Genomic DNA, 25,842 nt, shown 5'->3' on the forward strand with positions numbered 1-25,842 from the left:
TACACAACATGCTAAACAAAATGTACTTTGATGTTTATAGGATTTAATGAAGCTCTGTAATTAGTTGATAAAGTGAAATTTGACTACCTGATTAATATATCATATTACTGCTATTTCTTCACCATGGACATTGTGTCATAGATATTTAAAATATTGTTTTTAGAAGAAAGTATCAGGCCTATTGTCTATCAGATCTGTTGGACTATAACTCCCATCATCCTTGATAATAGGTATCTAATATATCTGGAGGACAACAGATTGGGCAAACATGCCTTAGATATTATTCTCATTGGATTGATAATTATCTTTCTCAAACATTTTGGTTGGGTCAAAATATATATAAGATTATGTTGTGAAGAGAGGCATATGGAAATCCCTTCTCATTTGTGCATGATTTGTAGTTATATTAAAATATGAATGCTTATTTGTACATATTTTTGTCCATGTGCACAAAATTTGAAGTAGGGATAGACAACATGAATATGAGAAAGCACACATATTAATTTGCTTTCCATTTCTAAACCACATGATTTTTCTTCTCTTCCTTCTCTTAGCTTTATGTGGAAGGAGAATAATGCACACGTGGGGAATGGGAGGTAAAAGTAGAAATGATATATGTCACAATTATTGGGAAGTATGATATCTTTGAACATAGGATGAGATCAAGCATAACTGTTTGCATAGCTTTTTCTGATTTTTCTTATGCCAGCATAAATCCCCATGTGACTTTAGAGCATGTTCACAAATCATCAGTTGTTAAGAAACAGGTATCTATTGTCCAAATAAGGAATTTACTATAAATTATACATTTTTACTATATGAATAAAAGCCTTGGTCCAGTGCTCCAATTATACAAAAAGGCAGTTCCTGAAGTTCCCTGTCAGATCAAGATTATGAAGTTGCTTGTTTGTGGAAGGATTGTCTAAGGAAAGAGATGGAAACATTTAATTACAATATATTCCAGTTCCAAATGACAGTATGAGCATGAATGGGTGCAGTTCTGAATTTTAGATGAAGGGCCTCAGTTTCTGTTAAAGACTCTTCAAAAACTAGTGATATAATATAAAATACATAGAAAAAGTGATAGAAATGGCAACCAAATCAGCATATTTCACTCTCCGAAAAGCTTCAAAAACTGTACAAGGAGTGCAGTACTGTATAAGAAGTAATGCCTATCAATTCTGCAACTAATAAAAGAAAAACTGAAGACTCTTCTGGTATTTTAAACTTCTGACTTAGTCTAATATCATCAGTGAAAATAGTCTTGAGAGACAGGAGGAAGAATTGCAACCCATATAACACTTTGATAAATGAAATCTAAGCCCAGACCAGAAATGTAATTTGAGAAAATATCTCAGAATTGACCCTCTTTAATTTTCTGGAATGTAAAGGCAGAGGAAGGGGAGAAGCATTTGCAAACTTGCGAGATTCTATTACTGCAACCTTACAATAAAGTAATATTTGTATTCATGATTTTGGTTTTCTGGGCTGGACTATCAGGAAGGGTTGACAACAAGGGTTGTTCCAGTTGATAATCCCCATCTCTGGACTCTCAGAGTAACAGGGCAGAGATCCACAGTTCACAAGCAGGAGTTTCATATTGTTCAAAATCCTATCCACTTCCTTGAAATCTAGAGGACAGAATTAATCCCAAATAATATTTTAAGTCTTCATTTATTCTGGCCTTGCAGAGTCAATATTTGAGTGAATGTGTTTGATTTTACTGATGAAATGCTAGTCACAATTCTTATACCGGTCGTCCTCAGCTTACAACAGTTTGTTTAGTGACCATTTAAAGTTACAATGGTACTTTAAAAAGTGACTTATGACCGTTTTTCAAACTTACGACCATTGCAGCATCTCCATGGTTACGTGACCAAAATTCAGACATTTGGCAACTGGCATGTATTTATGTCGGTTGCAGTGTCCCAGGGTCATGTGATCCCCTTTTGTGATCTTCTGATAAGCAAAATCATTGGGGGAGCCAGATTCACTTAGCAACCATGTTACTAATGTAACAACTGCAGTGATTCACTTAACAACTGTGGCAAGAAAAATAATAAAATGGGGCAACATTAATTTAACAACTGTCTTGCTTAGTAACAGAAATTTTGGGCTCAATTGTGGTCATAAGTCGAGGACTACTTATAGCAGCATGCTGGCAAAACTTGCCATTTCTCACCCCATAGAAAGAAGAAAATGATCCTAAACAAAGATGCTGCTCTGTTTGTTGACGCAATAAGACTGAAGAAGGAAGATTGTTTAAGGGCTCAAATGTAAACTCTTACCTCTGATCAAATTTGTTTCTAGTCTACTGATGCTGGTAAAACAAGAGGCATCCCTGCACCAGCAAACAGGGAGGTTCTGCTTGTGAAATGCTATGATCATCTCTGTTTTTCAGACCTGAATTAGGCACTCTTTAAGACTGGTTTTCAGATTGCTGGTAAAACCTCCAAATGTTGGAATCCATTTAACCCATAACGGATTTTGCCAGACCAATTTAAAGCAGGGCTCCCAACCTTTTTGATTCCATGAACCAGTGGCGGTGGCGGCACTGGTGGCAGCTTCGGTGGGAGCGGGGAGAGAATGATTTTGTGCATGAACCTAAATCCCACGCATGCGCAAATGAAGCTTAGTGCACTTGCCCACTGCTTTGGTGGCCCAGTTCCCAACGGGCTGCAGCCTGGTAGTGGTCCGTGGCCTGGGGGTTGGAGACCTCTGATTTAAAGGATCTACCTGCCTTGTGGGGTTTGAAGTAGCAACAAACCCAGGAATTATTTGATCATGACAAAGGATTAACAATGCTGTCCTCCATTTCCAGATAATCATATAATTGCTTTGAGATGAAAACTAAATTTAATACAATATATCACCATTCATGTATGCTGGCTAGAAAGCCCATGGTTACCATGAAGGTCATGAAGTCCTGAATTCTACAGTACTTGAACTCCATTTAAGGGACTAAATATTGAAATCCCTCACCACTATATAGCATGGAGACTCTTGATACCTGCCTGCAGATAAAGTTCACTGGCTGGAAAGGTATCAGTTGTATAGCAATATGACTGGACAAGTAGAATATCCAGACTGTCCTTAAAGCCCAATGTCACAAATAGGCACTCACAGCCAACACCTTATGAACAAAGCCCCTGCTTGTTACCAGATTTTGTTTTAAGGATCAGCCTCTCTTTCTTCCTTCTCCCCTCCAACATCTTGGCGTAGGTAGGAACCAAGACTAAGGAAAACAGATCTCAAAGAGGATGACACTGCCTCTCTGGTAATATATGTTGTCTATGGATATACATAGCCTTATTATATATTAATCTGGTATTCAACAGGAGGTCAAAACGTCCAATAATCTGGTCTTCTAGTTTGTGGAATTAGGTTATTGGACTAGAAGTGAAGATCAGCTCCAAAATCCAGATTTTCTTTCCCTTGCAATAACCTGCTTAAATCCAACAGAATGATATTCAACAGTGGCATATGCATGGTCTTGTGTCCACATAGTAAAAATCAAATACATAAGATGAATAGGTCTTATGGAATAGTTGAATATGAACAAGTAGTTTGATACAGCTGTTAAAAAGGCCAATGTAATTTTGAATTGTTTTAATGTAAGTGTTACAAGTAATAATTTTGTAGTAATTACACTTCACTTGGAGTACTGTGTTTCTTTTGAGCTGTGCACATTCAAAGGGACATGGAAATGCCAGAGCAGTTCAGAAAAAAAGCTAATGGGATGATAAGAGGTTTGGAAACTAAGCCCTATAAAGAAAGGAGCTGGGCATGTTTAGTTTCTCAAAGAGAAGTCTGAGAAGAGGTGTGACAGTTGTCTATAAGTATTTAAAAGTCTCTCATGTGCCAGAAAAGACAGACCTGTTGTTTGATGAAATTAAGGACAGAACAAAGATCAACAAATTAAAATAAATAGAAGAGATTATTAGGAGGAATTTCTTGACAATAAGTTGTTAAGAAGTAGAATGGTTTGTGTACTGCAATAGTGAATTTCTGGGGACTAAATGATTACCTGAGAGAGCTGGCTTATCAGATTTCTGAACAAAGTGTTGGACAAGATCACCCTTCCAGTTCTTACTTTCTATGATTTTATGATTCAACAGAATTTACCAATATATTGTAATGCAATATTTTAACAATGAGATTTCATTAAAATGGATGAAGTATTAACAGTACAGCAAATTTAAATATTCTTTCACTGCCTTCTAAACCATTTTTAAAAAAGTATATTGATTATATTTATATCCCATTCTTCATCCAAAAGTGAAAAATTGTGTATCCAACACTTCCTTCCTCCAGGTTTCTCTCACAATCCTGAGGGATAGTTTGGACTGAGAGATGGTAACTAGCCCCAAATCAGCTACTGAGCTTGCATGATTTAGAATAAAATTGAACTTGCCCTCCCAGTCCCAATCCAAGATCTTTATGTAAGTCTTTACATCAAATCTTAATCTAGAAGTTCATGTTTTGAATGTTTTAAAATCCTATTTTGTGGCTTATGTTTCTTGCTTTTATCACTGGTACGTTTAACAGGACAGATGTACTCTGTGGAACAGATCATATTAAAAGTTGTTTTAGGAAAAACTTTTCATAACAAAAAAGGCAGGAGTGGCAAGTGGCCATGTTGTCTTTCAGGGAAATAAGTCTAAATAGATATACAAGAGTACTTGGGAAGAAACTCAGATGTCCAAGGTACTATAAGAATAAATTATCCACAGTAATAATATTATCTGGTTTTAAAGTAAATTTTGGCTACTTTGGTAAGTTTGGAAGTTGACTATGTGACATGTTTCCTTTTTTTACTTGTGCTGCAGACATTATTCGCAGTGATATTGCATTGGATAAACAAAAAGGCTGTAAGATTGCCCAGCATCCTGACATCATGTTGGAATTACAAAGAGAAAAGGCAGCTCAGATGCACCTGGTTCTTCTCAAGGAACAATTCTCTAACACCTACACAAATCTCACACTTACAGGTAAGGCTGCAAGCTAAGGATCATTATTCCATAGAAATTGTAGTAGAATATAACTGCTCATGTTTCATGACAAAAAGAAAAATAAAACTCTTAATGAAAGCCTACTGATGACAGACTAGCAGGGAATACCAGAGAACTAGGCTAGACTGGAGAGCTGAAAAATGCCCCAGAAGAAGGCAGTGGCAAACCATTTCTGTTCTGTTGCCAAAAAACCTGAGTGGATCTATCCATAAAGTTAGCAGTAGTTAAGCTTGACTTGAAAGAGAATTTATTTATAGCTCTGGGGCCATGGGAAGATTCTGTACAGATAGCACAAAGCCAACTGGAATGTTGTACACATTAAAATATGGTCATGAGTTTGCCTCCTTACTTTGCTGGCAACTTGAATATTTATAACAGTAAGAGAATATAGCCAATATTATAGAAAATTCATATTAGAAAAGGACATATAATTGAAGGGTGCACAAAGGGCAAATTCTCCTATCTGGGGTAATTCATACAATAGTCATAATAGGCTTGGATGCCTAACAATTTCTCCTGGGATTGTATCAGGAAGACTTGAACTTTGGCTCTCACTTGGGTTCCCTTAGTGGAGCCATGATAGCAAGACTTATTAATTATTATTTAAATATGAAAGCAAAGAATAATTGCACCAGAAACTTCAATTTTGTGTTCATATTAAATTCATTAAAGTTATGTATTTTTTGGAACTATTATTTATTTATTTTATTAAGTTTACATGGTGCCTGTCTTGCCAAGGTTACTCTAGGCAGCTTACAGTCATTCAATAAAAATATCATAAAACATTAAAACAATATATAAAGACCATGAATTTAAAATTTAGTTAAAATTCAATTGACTAACCTGGAGAAGAAGAAAGCAAAGTGTGCCTGGGGAGAAGGTAGGACCTAAAGGGGTGTGTGGACCTCATCCCGGGGGAGCAGGATGTTCCAAAGAGTGGGTGCCATGGCAGAAAAGGCTTTTCTCCTGCCAGCCAGAATTCCTTGACTGACTGGAACCTCAGCCTGCCTCTTCTGCCAGCCTGAATGAAATGGTTCCTCAAATAACCTGGACCCATGCCATGAAGGGCTATAAAGGTGATAACCAACAGATTGAATTAGACTTGGAAGAGAACTGGTAGCCAGTGCAGCTCGCAGAACAATGGTGTATTGTGGTCCACCCTTGAGCCCCCCAAAAGTGCCAGTGCAGCTGCATTCTGTACCACTTGAAGCTTCTGGATATTCTTCAAGGATAGCCAGTATAGAGCACATTGAATAATCCAACTGTGAGATGACCAGGGCTTGAGTGGCTGAGCAGAGGGACTCTCAGTCCAGGAAAGGGTGCAACTAGCACACCATATAAAATTGCGCAAAGATTCTCCTAGCCATGACTGCTACTTGCTCATCGATCAGGATTCATGAGTCCAGGAGAACCCCCAAGTTGTGCACTGGGTCCATTTGGGTAGTGCAACACCATCCAGAATTAAAGATGTTAAGGACTTCAAACCTGGAATGCATCCAAAGCCACTCATTCTTACCATGGTTCAGCCAAAATTTGATGTCCCCCATCCAGACCTCCACAGTCTCCAGGCACCATGAGAGGGCAGTGACAACATCACCTCGGAATGGGACAACTCACCACAGCCAATTTACCATGGGCAATTCCATGGCTAACTCACTGTGGGACAACTTGTCATGGACAACTCGCTTTGGGACAACTCACCACAAGATAATTTAACAAATAAAAAAGTTAAATTAATTTCAATGGAACTATGGCTGATAATAATAAAATAAAGTCAATTCAGAAATACAAGAGTTATAATAATTTTGACAAAAATGTGGTCACCAATAATAAAAGTAACCCAATGAAACAATTAATACAGCCTTGAATTGTTTTGCGGCGAGTTGGTTGTGGTGAGCTGACCTAGACCTGCATTACCTGGCTCAATTCCAAACACATTTTGGATTTCCATTTTAAAAATCCTTTAATCAATGTTCTGCATTTTGAAGAATCATCCCTTATTTCATGCATGCCTTAGATTTAGCGTAAGAATACATACCTTATTTATTTTCAGTGTTGGTTTATTTTCAGAATATGTTCTTGGGATAAGTAGATTAGTTTTTTATATGATCTTAACTTATCTAAATATAGCATTACACTTAAAAACATTTTAACTTATTAATAAATAGAACATTTTTACAGTCACTTGTAAGATGACAAAGACTTTTGGGATGTGTGTATGAGGGGTAGAGTGACTTTAATTTTCAGTTAATCTCTGATATAAGATTATTTTTTTAAAAAATAATTATAGCTATTTTTCAGCAGTTTTCATGAGAGAGATGGCACCGAAATTGCTTCTCTAAAGGGTTAATTACTACTTCTTTTTTTAGAGGTCCTGATTGCAGAGACAGAGGATGATTGGTAGAATGTAGTAGACATTTATATACATTTACATGTGTCTTTGCCCACACAAAGTAAATCAAGGCAGTTTGTAGCATTTTGGCAGTACTGAAAATAGCAGTCCATAAGGTTTTTTTAAATTTTTTTGTAAAAGCTTTGTCCTCTCTCCCTGCTTCAACAAAAGAGATGCAGCAATTACTAAATTTGGTGTCCTTGAAGCTAAAGGAGCATGTGCACTTTGGGTGAACCCAGTAAATATTAAAGAGCAAATATAAAAGAGATAATGGCCCAGATGGAGCAGAGTGGCTGTTTCTATTATGGGTGTTGTTTGAATTATCCATTAAATCCATGGAATGACTGACAGGCTGTGAAAGAAAGATGCAAGGTGCTTGTAAACTGGATATGTTCTGCCCTGTCAGTGAGAGAATAGAAGGGAAGGATCCAGTTTTTCTATTTTGGCAAGTGAGTGATACTGAAAAGCCTACCAAGCTGTATCCAGTGTTGTTGCCATATAGTGGAAGGAATGTTGCATGGATGCTGAATTGTGGTGACATGTACTTTATTCCACCATGTGGAGAGAAAATGGAAACCAACTGAAGCTAAAGTCTTGTTTCAGTGTTCTGAGGAAGAGATATAGCTGTGGTAGGGGCCTAGACTTGCACCTGGCAGATGTTAGGGCAGGTTCTCTTTGAGCCATTTCTCATTCTCAATAGCACTGTCCTCTGGGCTGTTTAATTGTACTTGAGCCCTTGGAATCTCCCCTGACAACTTGCTTATTCTTCAGTAAATAAACTGACCCTCAAAGGGAGAGTTGTTCCCTCGTACACTGTTCTCCAAAGCAGTTTCAAAGAGGCCTAGAACATTGTTCACATTTTTCTTTGAACTTGTTGCCTAAAAGCACCTGGTTATTGTAGTGTCTTGGCCTGTTACGATATGTTAATGGACAAAGTAGGAAGTTTTCAGTAAAATACAACTTACCCCAAACTGGGAAATTATGTCCCATCTCCTTGAATGGGGTGTCTATAGTCTGATAATGATTGGGAAGTTTAACCTCTGATTTCACAAAAGTATTTGAGCCTTAGTTTCTCAAAAAGTAAAGCATAATATTTACTTCTAACTAGTCAGAGCCATGTAAATATTTCTCTTTCTGGTGATGGAGTCTGTGTATTGGTTGTGTGATGAATCTGAGAGAACTATGCACCAAGACAATTACACCAAAGCAAAACAAAGGACAACAAAACAAAACAAAGAAAGCAAGATAACAATGGTAGATTTTTTTTCTTAAAAGAAGAGGTGAGCAGTGGAGCAGTCCAGGCTTTTTCTTTGCCAAATAAACAGAAGGACAAGAAGATAAGAGGAACGAGAAGAAGGAGATAAGTGGACTCTAAATTGTTTATGCCGAGCAATTCCCGGGCAAAAATAAACTTTCAGGGTATTTCAAGAGTATTAAAACTAGCAATGTTTACTAATTGTTCCTACATGTGGTTTGAACATCTTTCTATCAGTCTCTCTCTCCATCCATCCATCTATCCATCCATCTTTATTGTTTACAATAAAAGAATCTTTAGTTTAATTTTTAATTTTAAAAATTAAAAAATTAAAAGTACAAAGTAAAAGTACAAACTGAAGGAAAAAAGAAAAATATCTTTTATATTTATCAATAGCCACCGGTTTACTAATCTATTCTGTATTATAATATGAATAGTGCAAGATATTATTGTAAGATATAACGGATCTCCGCCATACTAACACATATTGCTGCATCCTTTGATTAATAGAAAGTATTGCCTTTCTATTAACAAACAGATCACACATTTCAGGCAAACGTTCCTTGACATTTAGAATAATTCCATTTTTTCAATTTATTAATATTTTATGCCATTACCTATGATTGATACAACTACAGTTCCATATCTAATCCAAATATAATTCAACATTACATTAACATATTTAGTATTTAAAGATATTCCCATAAATGTTTAAATATACATTAATACACTATCCCAAACAGTTACTAAATGATCACAAGCCCATATTGTATGGGAATACCAGCAAAAAAAATGATGTCTATCCTTTCACTTTTGTTCATATTTTAATACATGAAAAACCATTCCTTTCCTTGTTGGTAAAGTAGGGAGGTAGAATTATGACAACCAGATTCTAATAGTTAGTGCTTTTTTTGTAAAAAAAAAAAAATAAGGTGTCGGAACTCACACATGTCATACAACCCGTCTTGCCTACCCTACAAGGTTCCATCCCAAAAAGGTGCCGGAACTCCGTTCTGGGTGTTCTATGAGAAAAAAAGCCCTGGTAATAGTACATCGGAAGAGTACCAGTTTTTGAAAAACAAAACTTGAATTAGAACTACTGTAGTTTGAAATCCTTTGAAATTACCACATTACTGTTGGGAAAATGCAGCCAAGAATGATACCAGCTGGCACTTTTCCTAATGATGGGAAAGAGTCACTTTGTGGCTTCCAAATTTTGGCTGGCTAAAAACCGTAGTACGGATCAACTTTCTATTTATAATTTGTAATTTTGGATGTTGTTTATTTTCAATGTTTAAGTATTTATCTATGGTGTGTTCTAGCTTTCTAAAATTTTCAAAACTTGTGGTGCTAAACTGACTATTCTTACACATATGGAGATTCAGGAAATTAAGCAGAAAACATGATAAACATAAAGGAAAGATGAGCATTTGAAAGAAGTTTCTTTAAAGGCCCAGAGCAGGGAATAATGGAAAGTAATTATTAGAAGGATGAAGTAACACCATTTTAGAAGGAAATTAGTGTTTCACCATTATAGAGAAGTGAGAGGGTATATAGACAGGTAAAGAAGCAATGAGAAGAAGCTGTTTCATATCTGACAATAGAGTAAGATACACCAGTGAGAAAGTGAGAAATCAGGCTATAATTTATTTGGAAAGCTAAACTTGAGAATTTAGAAATGGGCATGTAGAAACTAGTTGTTTATACCTGACATAAAAGGATGTTATGCTCCCTGGATAGGAGAGCTGCGTTTATGCTCTTGCCTTGTGTGCTAAATAAAGTTTTTAACTCTGATCTATGGTTTCTGATGTTTGACCTAAGCAAGGAACAAACGGTAGGAAAAAAATGCTTCCAACAAGTACAAACCTTAGGAGCAGCATAAGAAATTGAAAGTTGCTCTACAAAGTAAAAATGAAAGAAAGAACAGTAGACAAGGATATTCATGCCATAACTTAGCTTGACATGCATTTGTTTTCTGTTCCTTCAAGTATTAATTGAAAATGATGCTGTATATTCAAAAATGAATCTTATTTTCTTATTAAATTAACATTTAAAAACTGCCAGTTTATACCTCAAAAAAAAAGGAGCCAACATCACAGGGTTGTCACAAACTCAGCATTATTAAAGAAATTAGAAAATAAAAGACTTTTCTAGGAATGAAACTATTGTCTACGCTAAAGGAACACAAAAAAAATGCAATCATGAAGGCCATGGAAAAGGTATTCAAATGTCATAATATATCTATACCTACAAAGATTAGAAATGTGCATGCTATAGTATTCCCCATGACACTCTATGGAAGCAAAAGTTGGAACTGAAAAAGCAAGCTAGGAAAAGTATTGATGCTTTTAAACTTTGGGGTTGGAGAAGGCTCCTAAGAATACCATGGACAGACATTAAAACAAACCAATGGATTATCAAACAAATCAATCCATTTCCAACTTGAGTCACAAATGATCAGGCTCAACGTATCTTACTTCAGACAAATTATGCAATGACAGGTCTGATTGGAAAGACTCTAGTGGTGGGAAAGGTGGAAAGAAAGAGAAGAAGAGGGTGACAAGCAGCAAATGATAGATTCAGTTATAATGATAATGAAAGATCATTATAGAAAGATAGAAAGAAAGAGAGTCATGGATGAAATTTGTCCATGTTGTCAGTAAGTGATTTGATGGCACATGCTCATTCAATCCACCCAAGTGTTCTTAAGAAATTTAAATATGAAATCCATGTACTTTAAATAAAACTCTGGCCAACTGTGTCTGGGCCTAGTAGGTAAGGAGAACTGAGATTTGGTTACTACTTCAGTGGAAAAGCACCAGAGAAGTGCAGGATAGTTGGCTAAACTAGAAAATTTTGTCTGTGTGTGTGGGAAATAGAAAGAAATCAGCGGTGAAACACTTTCATATTGTTTATTTAATGTACTTTAAATTAAACTCTGGATCTCCTTGGATGTGTCTATGGAGTTACCCAGGATCCAGCTTTACTTGACAGCATCATTATCTTTACTGGAAAATGTTGTTTTCCAGTAAAGATAAATTCTTGTTCCAGAATTCAAGACACAGAATAATGGATGTATTTTTTTTAAAAAAAGTGCTTAATTACTAATTATAGTAGCACTGCAAGTTTCAATCAGTAATCAACTGCTTTTTGTTGCACAAAATTGTTAATTTACAGGCTAAGAAGCAGTTGCTTATACTTAAGGATTGTATTGCTCTTTATTACTGTAGTATGGGTGAACAAAAAATATTAAGGATGGCCATTAGAAGATAGAACTATATCAATATTCTTCACTATGGTAAAGAAAAACCTAATCTTCAATAGTGTAGTATTCTATTTACTCCTCCATTGTCTAGGCAATATAGGAACCAAATCTCTCAGAGCCCTAATGAGGGCTTGTCTTTTCTTTTAAAGGGAAAAATGTTTCATGCAGAAAAATAGTCCCCATTTTCCAGCTTGACTCAACTTCAAGTATTACCATTCCATATGAGTAGAGGATGAATGGGGAGAGGGTAGAGTAATACTATTGACTCTTATTTATATTCAGTTATTATTTATTGTACCAGATTTGATTGCCACACTCCTTGAATCAAGGCATGTGTGCAGCCTAGGATAGGAATTCCCTGGCCCATTATTATACTTCCATTTTGTTTCTTTATTTCACATTATTTTAATTTGAGAAATAGCCAAATGCAGAATGGGGTGAGGGGAATAAGCAAACCAGCATAGAGAAGGCAGAGTCTTAAGTCCAGGTCTGCCCTTTTCTAATTCTTTCTGCAATGCTCTCATATCAGCCATCCTGCTGACTGATAAATTACTGAAAGGAGACAGCAGCAAAGCAGAGAAATAAACCAATGGTTTTTTTTTTCTATATTGAGTGGCACACTTAGGGACCAGGAGTTATTTGGCAATGACTCAGATAGATGTAGTAGAGATAAAACTGGGATTGACAGTGACATTGTTTTCTGCTGATTGAAAGTGTATAGTACCTTAACTCAGCAATAGGAAAAGCCTTAAATCCTGCTTGCCAAAGTTTCTATTCAAAAGAAGGCAGTTTTAATTAGAGGCACTTTCCTGTAAGTTTTCCATTTGTTTCTCTCTCTAATCTGTCACAATGTAGATTGATATTCACAAAATGCTAAAAATAGGCAAGGAACTTCATGAGTCAGTCAGTTATCCCTCCATTTTATAAATAATTACTTAGTAATTGCTATTGATTTAGGTTTGCCTCTTGGCAACTGCAGGAACACTTTATCTTGATTTGTCTCTACTGTAGTAATAACTTTAACTTTCCCAAGAACATTCCAATAATCTCTTTTCCCCATCCATCTACCTTATTGGTTATGTTCTCTGTCTTGCTTCCTCAACCTTGCCAAGAATAATATTTTCTTCTAGTCCATCATCTGATCAGAACACAGGCCCAAAGCATACGAGCTGTTGTTCAGTGCCTCAAAAGAGCAGTTAACCTTTATTTGGACTAGGATTGATTGATTAGTTCTTACAGTTTGTGATATTCTTAGTGTCTCTAAATCTGTAATTTGAACTCTTTTTAAAAAATTCTCTCAGTGCAGAACTGTCACAGGTATACATTACTACTGGGAAGATCATTATTTTAACTAATACTGGTAATTATTATCGTTGAAAGATATTTTACTTTTCATGATTTTATCTAAATTTGTTATCCCACTCTATGAAAAAGAGAAAACCCACCACTTTCAGTTTTTTACCTAAAAGGTGTTTTTTGTTTTTTTTAAAAAAGGGATTTAAACAATGTTTCATTTGCTGAGCTTCCACAATTCTTGGAATAACAAAAATCTTCTCAACCACAGATTATTTAAAAGAAAAAGAAAATGAATTCCCAGCCCCTGATTTTTATGTTTGTAATGCATGTGTGCATTTGTCTGGCCATTTGCGCATGGGCACATTGTTAAGAAGGAAGCCATTTTCCAGTGAAGACATTACTCTTTTTGTTAGTCGTGAGTTGCCAACTTAAAGATCATATAGTGGTATTTTTTTCAATTAGGCAGACACTTTTCATGATAATGCTAACTGTAGTTATAGGTTGCCATCTAGAATTTGGGAGGAGTTTGGTGCATAATGTTTATGTAAGCATACGCAAACAGGCAGAGAGGCTTAAGAAATTACGGTAGTATTGTGGAAGTGAAGAGAATCTGACTATAAGGAGTGAAGGGGATTTGCTATAAAAGTGGCACAGTTAGCTGCATAAGATGCTGACCAAGATCTTGTTTGCATTGAGCAACCAAAGCAAAACAGTCTGGTCACCAAATTTAGTGTCGGGGGAAAAAAAATGAAGCTTTGCTGTGATAAACTGATTCAGAGTCAGAAAAATATCAGCTCAGCTATAGCTGAAGTAATGGTGATGACTGGAACTGACCGAGGAACAACACAGAACATGTCTAAAGAGATTCTAATGCATTCTAGCCTCTTTTAGTAAGCTGTTTGACTTTATTTAAATCAATCAAGATATTGTTATGAAGTGAGACAAATTGTATAGTTAAGCTTTGTGACATACCATAATACTGGCTTTCAGTAAGGTATATGTGTCATTGTTCTACAAGCACATTAAATTATCTTGTTTAAAAGTTGTCTGAAATGCAAGGAAACATAATGATTCATATTCTTATTTCCTGTGTGCCAGGGACCAGTCCCAAAGTTAAATGTCAATCTTCGCAAAATACCAGACTAATAGCAATATTGAAGGAGCTGCTACTCAGTAGTGTGTAATTCTATATTTTTCTCCTAATATTTTGATTCTTTTAAATAGTCCTTGATAGATACATCTTCTAGTCTATTAATACAGCTATTATGTTAGCATAGATTAACATTTGCATATACATCACTGTATCATTCAGTTTTAAAGTATTAATATTTGTCTTATAAAACATCGAGTCCCAACTTTACTCGCCAGGAACACGATCAGTGATCGTGGCTACTACAATCGATCAAAGTCATTACTTTGTAAACGTTCTTTTGTTGGTTCGAATCTCTGGTGGTTTCTGGGGAGTCATAAATTTCAAAGGTTCCTTACAGGTTTGACATATTTGTCACGTTTATAATACAAACTTAAACGTATAGGTAGGACAAAGATTATCTGTGGTGATTATTCTGGGAAAATGCATGTATTAATGTATATAATTGGTTGTATGTGCAAATTAGTCTTATAGCTTTGTTAGCTTCTAAACAAAGTTTGTGTCGTGATTCCGTGCCAGCCTGTGTTCCCAACAGCTGAGTCTGGGGAATCTGAGGAGGAGGTGGAGGAGGCATTTGAAGGGCCATCAGGGTCAGAGGGAGGCTCTGATGAATTACAAGACTCATGGTTTGATGAAGAGCCTGGGCCCTCCAGTTGTGTTCCTGATGAAGCTCAGCGGTGTGGGGAGAATGAGTCAGACTTGGAGGACTCACACCTGATGGACATGCTGATTGATGCTCATACACGCTGGCAATTAGTGAGAGCAGATCAGCAGCAGTCAATACGACAACTCCAGGGGAAGAGGAGAAGGCAGTGAGAGGCAACGCCTTGGGACTGCTGTATAAAAAGGGAAGGTGTTGGCGGTGCTGGTTGCTGAAGGCAACCGTTGCAAAGTACTTCATGGGATCATGTTCTGTTAGTATTGCCGGTGACTACTTTTCTGTTTGCATCGTGTTTCGTGTGGACAATTTCCTCCATTTGGATTGTGTTTTGCTGCTTTTGTTTCTGGACTATTTGGCAGGTTTGTCACCCATATTAAAAGGGTTTTGTTTTGTTTTAAGTCTCCAGCCTATTTTCTCAACCAGGGTTTGGTCCTTGTGCCTTTAACAAGGACGGCTATAGGCTGGGATAGAACAGTTTGTTGGGGAAGAAAAAGTATATATATATTAAATCCCCTCCACTTCAATAATGTCAGTATTGGAAAATATATATATTTTTGTGAGGGGGGGATAGAACTGATGTCAGTCAAAGCAGGCAACTTGAAAGACAAGTAGGGAAACAAAGCAGCTTCATCATACTTTCATAAGGTTGGATAACATTAATATTGTGGGCATCCATGGGTAGTAGGAACAAACAAGATATTGCCTTGCTGTGGACGAACATGTGCACATTCTCCTACATACTATGGGTATTAAAAAGTGATGGTTCCTACTTGATAGATTTAGGAGATTCTACTGCTATAGTAAACGAGAAATAAAATAGAGATCTCTAGGAAGGATGGGAATCAATTGTTTAGGATTTCTAAATTAAATTAATCTTCATTCATTTTGAATTGTCTTGTGTGATTTTCATGGTTGTACAACAAGATATTTTTAACTCCATTATAGGTAGTCCTCAACTGAACCCAAAATTTATGTTAAGTGAGTTTTGTCCCATTTTATGACATTTCTTGCCACAGTTGTTAAGTGAATCACTGCAGTTGATAAGTTAGTAACCTGGTTGTTAAGTGAATCTGGCTTCCCTATTGACTTTGCTTGTCAGAAAGTTGCAAAAAGTGATAACATGACCCTGGGATGCTGCAACAATCATAAGTATGAACCAGTTGCCATGCATCACATGATCATGGGGATGCTGCAATGGTTGTAACTATGAAAAATTGTCATAAATCACTTTTTTCAGTGTGTTGTAACTTTGGACAGTTACTAAATGAACTGTTGTAAGTTGAGGACTACCTGTATATACAGTGCTGATGGGAGAATATAGGGAAGTCATACTACACCTGATAACATTTCCTCTTCTAACATTATTAAAAGCATATTTCCTCCTATTATCTGGGCTTAATGATCTTAAGCACTTTTAAGAGAGAGTCTGTAGTGTAAAAAATTATTCTATTTGATAATGCCAAGATGAAGTGCTATAAACATTTTAGTGCATGTTTTAGAGTTAAAATAAAAGCAAATTTTATGTCATGTTATTTTTAATCACTATTCTAAAGAAAAATGAATATTGGAATAGTTCATTTGTGTGACATTTTGATGCATAAAAAGTCATTTTATATGACAATCTCACACTGGCATGATAGAAGCAGAATTATACAACTATGAGGAGGATGATTACATTCTAAGAATGGATTTTATCTGTTACAAATTCCGGGTAAAACAAATATTATAGAGGCAGTTTTAAATGATACAAAGCATTAAAGGCCTGCTGCTTTTGGAATGGAATGGCGCAAAACAGTAAGACAAGACTGGTCAATATAAATTCCTTGGCTATGTTTACACAATATTCTTAGCAAATCAGTTACAAATCTAGTGGTCGCAGTTATTAGATAATTTTTCCCCTGTAGACTTAGCCTACTTTGTAAGCCCAGGCCATTTGGTTTAGGATTTCAAGGTAGAAAATGGGTTATTTCTGTAAACAGATAGATCATGTTATGTTACATAAATCATTCTTTCTAGGTTTCAAGCTACAATATTCCACCATCTTTAGTAAAACTCATCAAATTTTCTAAGGCATCAATCCTAGAAAAAAATGCAACTAGTAAAATTGATTTAAACAACAGCATAGATTGCAGGCAAAATTGTTTAATATGTATACTGAAATATTTGTATGAAAAATACCAGACTGCCATTTTATGATGATATTTGTACCGAAATGTGGTTCAAAGCTCTGGACACATGGTTCATTCTTTCCTTGTGTGTAGAAAGTGATACTTAACATGTTGATAGGCATTTTTCTTGTGTGATGGACAATTGTCAAAACATAAGAGAGAATTTAGATCGTACCACAATCTAAACCTTGTGGCTATTTTTTAATTAAGTTTTATATCCTCAACATTCAGAATATCTTTTCAAAATGTATTTCATTGTCTTATTAAGTTACTTTTCATTTTAGGCTGGAAGAAAATGGTAATTTGGAGCAGTTTCATCTAATGGTTAAGGCAGCGGTTCCCAACCTTTTCTATTCCCTGCACCCCTAGAACACTTCTGATATATTCTCACACTCCTTATAAAAGTTTGAAATAACGGCAATGAATTATGCATATACACTATAATTTTGAAACTTGGGTTTAGAAGTTTTTGCACCCCCTGGAATAATCGTCTCGCATCCCCGGTTGAGAACCCCTGGGTTAAGGTGTTAGCCTAGACCAGGAGGCTGTGAGTTCTAGTGTCACTTTAAGCATGAAAAACTGGCCAAGTGACTTTGAACCAGTTATTCTCTCTCAGCCCAATTCACCTCATAGGTTTGTTGTTAGGGGAAAGTAGGAGGAGAAAGGGGTATTGGTATGTTTTCCGATTTGAGTTGTATATGGGAAAAAAGGTGGGATAAAAATTTAAAAACAAACAAACAAAACCACAGCTTATCTGGCTATTTTATAAACTACATTAGGCTGAGAATCACAAAGGAAATGTAAGCTGCTTTTAGTACATTATAATAGAAAAATAGCATTTCTGTTTAGTTATATGAATAAACAACATAAATTTTGTTTTCTATTTCCTATGACACAGTTGGGATTCTGAATCCAGAGATGTGAATAATATAGTCTTGATATACCTAGCATTTTATTCATAGAGTTTTCAGTCTTGAAATTTAACACATTGTGCTACTGCTCAATTTAGTGCCACCCAGAGATGTTAGAGGGGCATGCTGGCTGAAGAAGATGAGAATTCTAGCACATGTGGAGAGCACTGCATTAGAGGAAGTTGACACTCTCCAATAGTGGGTCGTCCGTTAGAACTTAATAAAATTCTATCCCAAAACACTTCTCTTCCCCTATCACTCGACGACACTTTCGATATGTATATACACTACGATTTCTAGGACCCTTCTCTCAAACTTCCTTACAACACCAGTTCAAACGACTATCCCAGTAACGAGTAAGAAAGTAGACATGGAACTCCCTGTACAAGTGATGACAGATCAATTCTTTATTGCTGGAATAAGATTCCTCTGCAATTTAGAAGCAGCAGCAAAGGAAGACAGAACAGTGGGTGAGTGTACATCTGGATTATTATTTAAGTGGCCACAAGGGTTGCTCTGATCAGTAGGGGCACTGCCTGCTGTTAGGAATACAATCTGATGGAGTGTTTGGTTTAACTCCAAACTACTTCCCCTGTTGATTCCTCGCCTGCAACTTTTCCTGCTCTCCTACCTTAGTCAATTGAAAACAAAATCCTGATTTAGTGATTGTTAAGGGGCAGAGCCTATTTTATTGATATCCTCCCTTTTATCCTTAATTTGGTCAGGATAATAAATAGAATTTCTAGGCAGCTCTGATTCTTAGGTAGCCCTAAGATTTCAAAGAAATGAACAGTGATACTGTTGGACATGTAGATTGGACATGTCTTAGAAATCCAGCACATAGCTAGGAGATTCTTTGAGTCTTGGTATTCTGTTTGTAATGTTGAAGGTGTGATTATCTATACCTTGTATTATTCTGAAGTTTTTGAGAAGTGGATGGTATAAAGACTTGATCATAAGACTAAACTGTAAGGCAGGTTTCAATGTAAATAACAAAAAATCTTGTGACAGGCTAGCCTTGTTGAATCTTCAAATGTATTGAGACTGCAATTCCCAGAAATTCCCAGCATCTCTAGAGGATAGTAAGATAGAGAAGGGTGGTATAAGCTCATAGTTATACTTCAAATACTCTTGGTTGTTTGTGTTAGAAAACAATAACATAGCTTCCCTTCTAGGCTTAGTATGGCATATCAATTGGGACAAAGTAGCACACTTTACATACTTCTTTTAGATAAATGTGGATTGATGTTCAAATGTATGTGTATATGTTTGTGGTATTTCATATACATTTTGGACATGGATTCTAAATTACACAGTCACAACTGTCATATACAGGTAGTCCTCAACTTAGGACTGTAATTGAGCTCAAAATTTCTATTGCTAAGTGAGATAGTTGTGATTTTTGCCCCATTTTATGACTTTTCTTGCCAGAGTTGTTAAGTGAATCACCGCAGTTGTTAAGTTAATAACATGGTTGTTAAGTGAATCCAGCTTTCCCATTGACTTTGCTTGTCAGAAGGCCGCAAAAGGGAATCATATGATCTCGGGACACTGCAACTGTCATAAATATGAACCAGTTGCCAAGCATCCAAGTTTTAATTATGTGATCATGGGGATGTTGCAATTGTCATAAGTATAAAAAACGGTCATAAGTCACTTTTTTCAGTGACGTAACTTCAAATGGTCACTAAATGAACTGTTGTAAATCAAGGAATACCTGTATTCTGGAACTGCATGGAATATATTTCTACTAATGAACTGCACAAGCTTTAACAGATATTCACACTCTCTAGAAGTATATTTAAATCAAACTGAGATGAAATGGATTTGATAAATAGATCAGTTTTATTCCTCCTAGCATTTGGTGGGTTCTTATGTCATGACTTGCACATTCAGAATTTTTCAGATAAAAATGGTGAAAAATATTTTAGGAATAAAATGTGAATTTGCTGGCAAGGAAGCAAGAGCAGCAGATTTGAGGAAACATATTCCATTAAATAAATAGAGGACACTGGAGCTCAATTTGCCTCAATTGCTCCTTGTCTTCATTCTGTTGGACACTCCTTAAACTGGACTACCTGGGGAAGTTTCTTTAAGGGACTCCAGATGGTGCCTGCAATGCTGCTTCCAGCTGTGGCCAATCACTCCTAGCCAGGCAATCTGCCTTTCTGCTGAGGCCTGCAGCAGCCACACTGCCCATTCGTCACGCTTCTCCAATTGCAGTGCTCTGGATAGCTTCTTTTGGTCTTGTCTGTCTCTTCCTCCCTTGTTTTATCATCCACCCCCTCCATGAGCTAATGTAGTAACATCTTTTCATTGGCTATAAATTAGAGACAAGCTACAGATAAAATATGACTTACTGAGGAATATTTGGAAACATCTGGTTTTTAGCCCTCAGATTCAATCTTCACTTGTCTTGTATGACAATGTCACTATTTGTGCACGTGTTAAAAAAGAAAAGTTGATACATCTGAGCCAGCCCAACTGGGTAATTTGGAAGAAGCAACTGGCAAGCAGAAAGGAGGCGGAAGCAGAATAAAAAGTTTTCATGTAGATGTAGAAAGGATATTTTGGAATGCAGAACTTTTCCTAACAAAGAAATTGTACAAGTTCATTACCCAAGATATAGTATTGGGTGGTCTAAGCTGTCTTTCCTCCAAACAGTCTTGGACCCATATATTTGGTGAGGAAATAGTTAATGGGATATATCTAAAGCAAGGATGTCAAACTGCCAGCCCACAGGCCGGATGCATCATGCCGAAACCGCGCCCACCCCATTGCCGGCAATGGAAAAAAAGTCGTGATACATCGCAACACGTCACATGACGTTTTGAGTTTGACACCTCTGATCTAAAGCATCACTGATGAGAAAGTCTAGTGAGAAGTTAATATATATAGATAAAACATTTTTTTTAAAAAAAATCTCCCCTTCTGTGTTCTCTGGCAGGATTCAAGAATAGGGAATCAGTTGCAAAATTTTGTATGTTGCAGTATTACAATATTTTTTTTTAGAAAAGGAGAGTGTTATCTCAGTGAACGTATTGAGAGAGACAGAACTCAGAAATATAGAGTAGGATCAGTAGCATTTTTAGGTTGTGAGCATTGTTGTATGGTTTCAACAAAATTATGGGTGCCAGTTTTTTAAAAAATAAAAATTGATTTTTTTAAAAAAAGAATACAAATGATAAAAATTTATGTAATCTCAGCTGAGAATACAGATTTTATGAGATGTAGATATGAGATTTTGGTCATTTTTTAAATTTTTTAAAAACATTAAATGTTATTTTTATATTTTTTGGAGATATGGTGTATCATGGTGTCAAATCCTGAAATGAATTCCTATGATTCACTTCTCTTTTAAATGTTTTATTTATTCATTTATATATTAAATTTGGAGGCCGCTCATCTTCCTCAGAGCAATTCTGCTAATATCATGAAAACAATATGACCACAATTGAGCCATTGCTAAGCAAGGCAATTGTTAAGTGAGTTTTTACAACCTTTCTTGCCACAGTTATTAAGTGAATCACTGCAGTTTGTTAAGTTAGTAACATGGTTGTTAAGTGAATCTGGTTTCCCCATTGACTTTGCTTGTCAGAAAGTCGCAAAAGGTGAGCACATGACCCCGGGATACTGCAACTGTCATAAATATATGCCAGTTGCCAAGCTTCCAAATGATCATGTGACCATGGGGATGAGGCAACAATAGCAAATGTGAAAAATGGTCCTAAGTCACATTTTTCAGTGCTGTTGTAACTAAACAAATGGTTGCAAGTGAGGATTGCCTGTATAGTAAAGCAGGTAACTGCCTTTTTTTTTCTTCCTTACATCATAATTAGCTAGTTAGCTAGCTGGCCAGTCAACCTACTAGTTAGTTTGGTGGAGTACTTATAAAGAATAGTTATGAATAGTGAATTCTAGTATTTCCTTGGGCACAAAAGCTCACGGGTCTATTACTGTCTATTAGCATTAGACTCAAATATATATTAAAAAAAAAAACCCTTTATCAATCTGCTAGGACAAAGAGGATTTTGAGTTTTGAACTTGGGCATCTGCAGTAATACTGTAGAAGGTTTTACTAGAATGACAAAACATGTAACATAGTGTCAGAAAGCAAGCTCTAGCACATATGCACTTGCATATAATTACACAACATGAATATATTATAACAAAAGAATGGAGTTTGTATCATGACATCTTTACACCTTACATCATTTGCCTACTGTGAACACCTGTGGTTTGAACCTTGTGATGGCAATAATATTGACATTGTACCAATGTTTTTCACTGTTAGAAAAGTTCATTCATTTATTCATTCTCCATATATTTAACCGCTATGGACATCTCTTTCTGTGTCTGTGAAATGCCCTGTTTGTTTGTTTATTTATTTAGTTATTTCCCTATTATATGATTTACAGATCACTTAATTTTATTTTTCCATTTAACATTGGGCACGTGTAGAAAGTAGCTACATTACTTGCTATCTTTATGATTCAGAACAGTGGTTCTCAACCTGTGGGTCGGGACCCCATTTGGGGTCGATCGACCATTTCACGGGGGTCGCCAAGCAAGGCTGTCCGCCATTTTTTTTGTCCGCCATTTTTTTGTCCGCCATTTTTTCCCCCTTTCCGGCGGGTGCCTTACCTCCCTTGGGCTGGGCCAGCTGGTGGTCGGCCTGCTCCGTCTCTGCCGCTTGCCAGCTACGCCTCGGCCATCGCAGGGGGCGGAACCACGCATGTGCGGTGCTCCCAGGCAGGGAAAGTCCTCGACTTACAACCGGTTGGGTAGTCCTCGACTTACAACCAGTTTAGTCCTTGACTTACGACCGGTCTAGTCCTCGACTTACGACCGGTTTAGTCCTCGACTTACGACCGGTTGGGGTCGTGGCATTAAAAAGGTTGAGAACCACTGATTCAGAACAATATGTCTCCTTCCTTGAAACTGGTATTTAAAAATTATTGATCTCAGAGTATCCAATATTACAACAGTAGTGAAATGAAAACACATGAATTAACTTTAGCGTGTATATCCTAAGTGAGAGTAGAATAGTGTATGAAATATTTCAATCCTCTGTATCTCTATTTTTAGCATATTTTGTGAGAAACCTATGTGATATATTTCTCCACAGTTTGTATTAATTTATATATTTTGTACATGACCCTCAAGGATCTGTAGAAACTGCCCCTTTTTTAAACACCGTCCTCCCCCCCACATTGATTTTTCTTTTCACTGCTATAACTCTCTATTTTTTTTTCCATGCTCTTTTCAGAAGTTATGAGTTGGTGAGAGAGATCTGGTTTTTTCCCTGAAAGGTTCACTCCCTCCTTCTAAATAATAGCTTTTTTGGATTAAACTATATGCCACTGCCACTTGAAGCATAATTCCATCTGTCATCTATCGATACACTTATAGGTTCTAAATAGAAATTAAAATAATTATAAAGTAATTATAGATTATGTAGTATTTTTAAATATACTGCACCTCTTAGGTTAATTGTTTTCAGTGCATGCAAATATGCTTGTTCTTTTAGGAAAACATACAATCTTTGGCTGTAATAATAGTAATAACAATAAATATATATACATATAAATAATAAATAAATATATATAAGTATATGTGGCCTGACTCCCAGCAATTGTGGGCATGTAATATTAAACTTTAAAGGTTCTGAAATTTTTACTTAGCAAAGAATGGTTTGTGGAATAAAAAAGCTAACTACAATTTGGCATGTATTCAAGAATCACTAAGGAAAGCTGCAGCTGACATCATGGCCCCATTTTATTTCCTTTTAAAAAGTTGTTTCTCCCACTGTTGGCTGTTGTATATGGAAATGCTAGATGATTTAATTGCATGATCACATCTAGGAGTGTTTAGTCTTAGTATCCAGCAATTCATTTATGCTTCTTCTGGCTCTGAATTCCCAAGTCCAGGGCTTTTGCAGAAAAAAAGAGAGTCTCCATTTGATGGAATGCCATGGATATAAGCTTTAAAAATAAGCCTCCTGAGCCATCTTGGAGGTGTCTGGCAGTAGGACAAGTCATTAGTCAATCCTGAAATAATCATCAAGCACAGACATACCTTACTTTATATACTGTTAAACACTTCCCCATATTCTACCATTGATTGGAGCCTTGAATTCTTTCCAAGTGTTTAACCTATAAAGATATTTGAGAACCACAGGACATAGTAGCTTTCCAAACAATGATAGATTTACTTGAATTTTCACAAATGGAAAACCACAGTTCCCTAAAGTTACAAAGAAGCAGCTGTCACACACCAGGTACACTGTATGAGAAAACACTTTATGAAAGCTAATATTCAAATGAATTTATGAATCAATTAACTAAAACAAATTTGCCACTATTATACGATTATTCCTGTTTATAGCAGAAAAAACTGACAGTGTCCTAGTTTCAGAATGTTCCATTCTCCAGATCCTATTTCTGATATACTTTTAATATACGACATGACCAGATAGGAACTGTATGAAGTAAGGCCATGACTTGACTTGGGACGAGTCTGTTTAAGTCACCCATACTACCTAATATGGGAGTGAGGTGAATTTGGTTTTGGATCTTCTCAAATGTTTATATGGTATTACTTCCTCCTCTAAGTCAGGGTTGTCAGCTAGACTTTTGCATATGTTGGGCGGCTTTCCTTTTTTCCTGTTAGTGTAGCTCTCCTAATAAATAAAGCTTCTTGGGGATTTTATGTGATCGCACTTGTGGAGAAACAGAGAGAATCTGTAAATTCAAATCCAAATCCAAGGCTGTCCAAGCTGGATTTATATCTAGAACTACTGTTATTCATAATACAAGTGTGTTTTGTTTATCCCTTGGTCTTAGGCAATTTTCCAGTTTTCCTTTCCTTTTCTTTTCTTTGACCTCTTGTTTATTTCTGTCTGCTGCTTATCTGGGGAGTCCATAAAGTCTATATACAGTACCCTGCCAAAAAAGATTCTGGTAGTCAGATCTGCTTCATAAATTACTTTTACCAACAAAGAACGTGCTCTAAAGTCTGGAATAGGCCTACAATATAGGAAATATGGACAATCTGTTCAAGTGTTCAGCCTTTTGAATGACCTTTAGTGTTCTTGTCAAGGATTTTCACAAATCATTTCTTTAGGAACTCTATCCTAAAGGAAAGAATAAGGGCCATTAACTTCATAATGTAAGATTACAGCAAATGCTTAGACTGTTAGCATTATATTGTTTTATTATGCCTCACTTTATTGTGATCTGATTCTTGCTCTGAAAAACTTAACACATATCTTTTCTAGATGTTTGTGAGGAAACTAGTGGTGAAATACCTCATAGCTTTGCTCAGAGTTGTGTAATTCTTTGGTAGTTAATTAAAAAAAAAGATTTTCTGCTTGTCCTCCATTCTCTCTTTTTTAAAAACTGAAGGACTACCTTTTATGGCTGATACCATGAACAATAGCATGGAGAAGATCTTATTGTATCAAGTGACCTCAACTTCACCCTTGAGCTAAAATCATGCTAGGCTCATTTTGTTATTTTTTCAAATGTATTAAAACCAAAGATTTCAAAACTTGTTCCATTAACAACCTGTTCCTTACAGTAATCCAACTTTGGTTAAATGTGCTTCTGTTTAGACTTCCCATTACTTTTATGATGACACAAAAAGTGAGAATACATAAAATTATTCTCAATTTTCTATAGACTTCCTATGGCGTTTACTTCAAATAATCTCTGTGCAGAAAATACATCTT

General features: G+C 36.1%; 1 protein-coding gene across 1 annotated transcript in view; it reads left to right on the forward strand.

Annotated features, from left to right (window-relative positions):
- The window catches only part of HPSE2 (heparanase 2 (inactive)), a 157,130-nt gene that overhangs the window by 19,513 nt on the left and 111,775 nt on the right, over positions 1 to 25,842 (forward strand). The window contains exon 3 of the mRNA XM_015816281.1: positions 4,830 to 4,991. Coding sequence (XP_015671767.1) covers positions 4,830 to 4,991 — 162 coding nt within the window. The remainder of the gene's footprint in view (positions 1 to 4,829; positions 4,992 to 25,842) is intronic.

This window comes from Protobothrops mucrosquamatus, unplaced genomic scaffold, assembly GCF_001527695.2.
Source record: "Protobothrops mucrosquamatus isolate PMUCROS unplaced genomic scaffold, P.Mucros_1.0 scaffold419, whole genome shotgun sequence".
NCBI lineage: Eukaryota > Metazoa > Chordata > Lepidosauria > Squamata > Viperidae > Protobothrops > Protobothrops mucrosquamatus.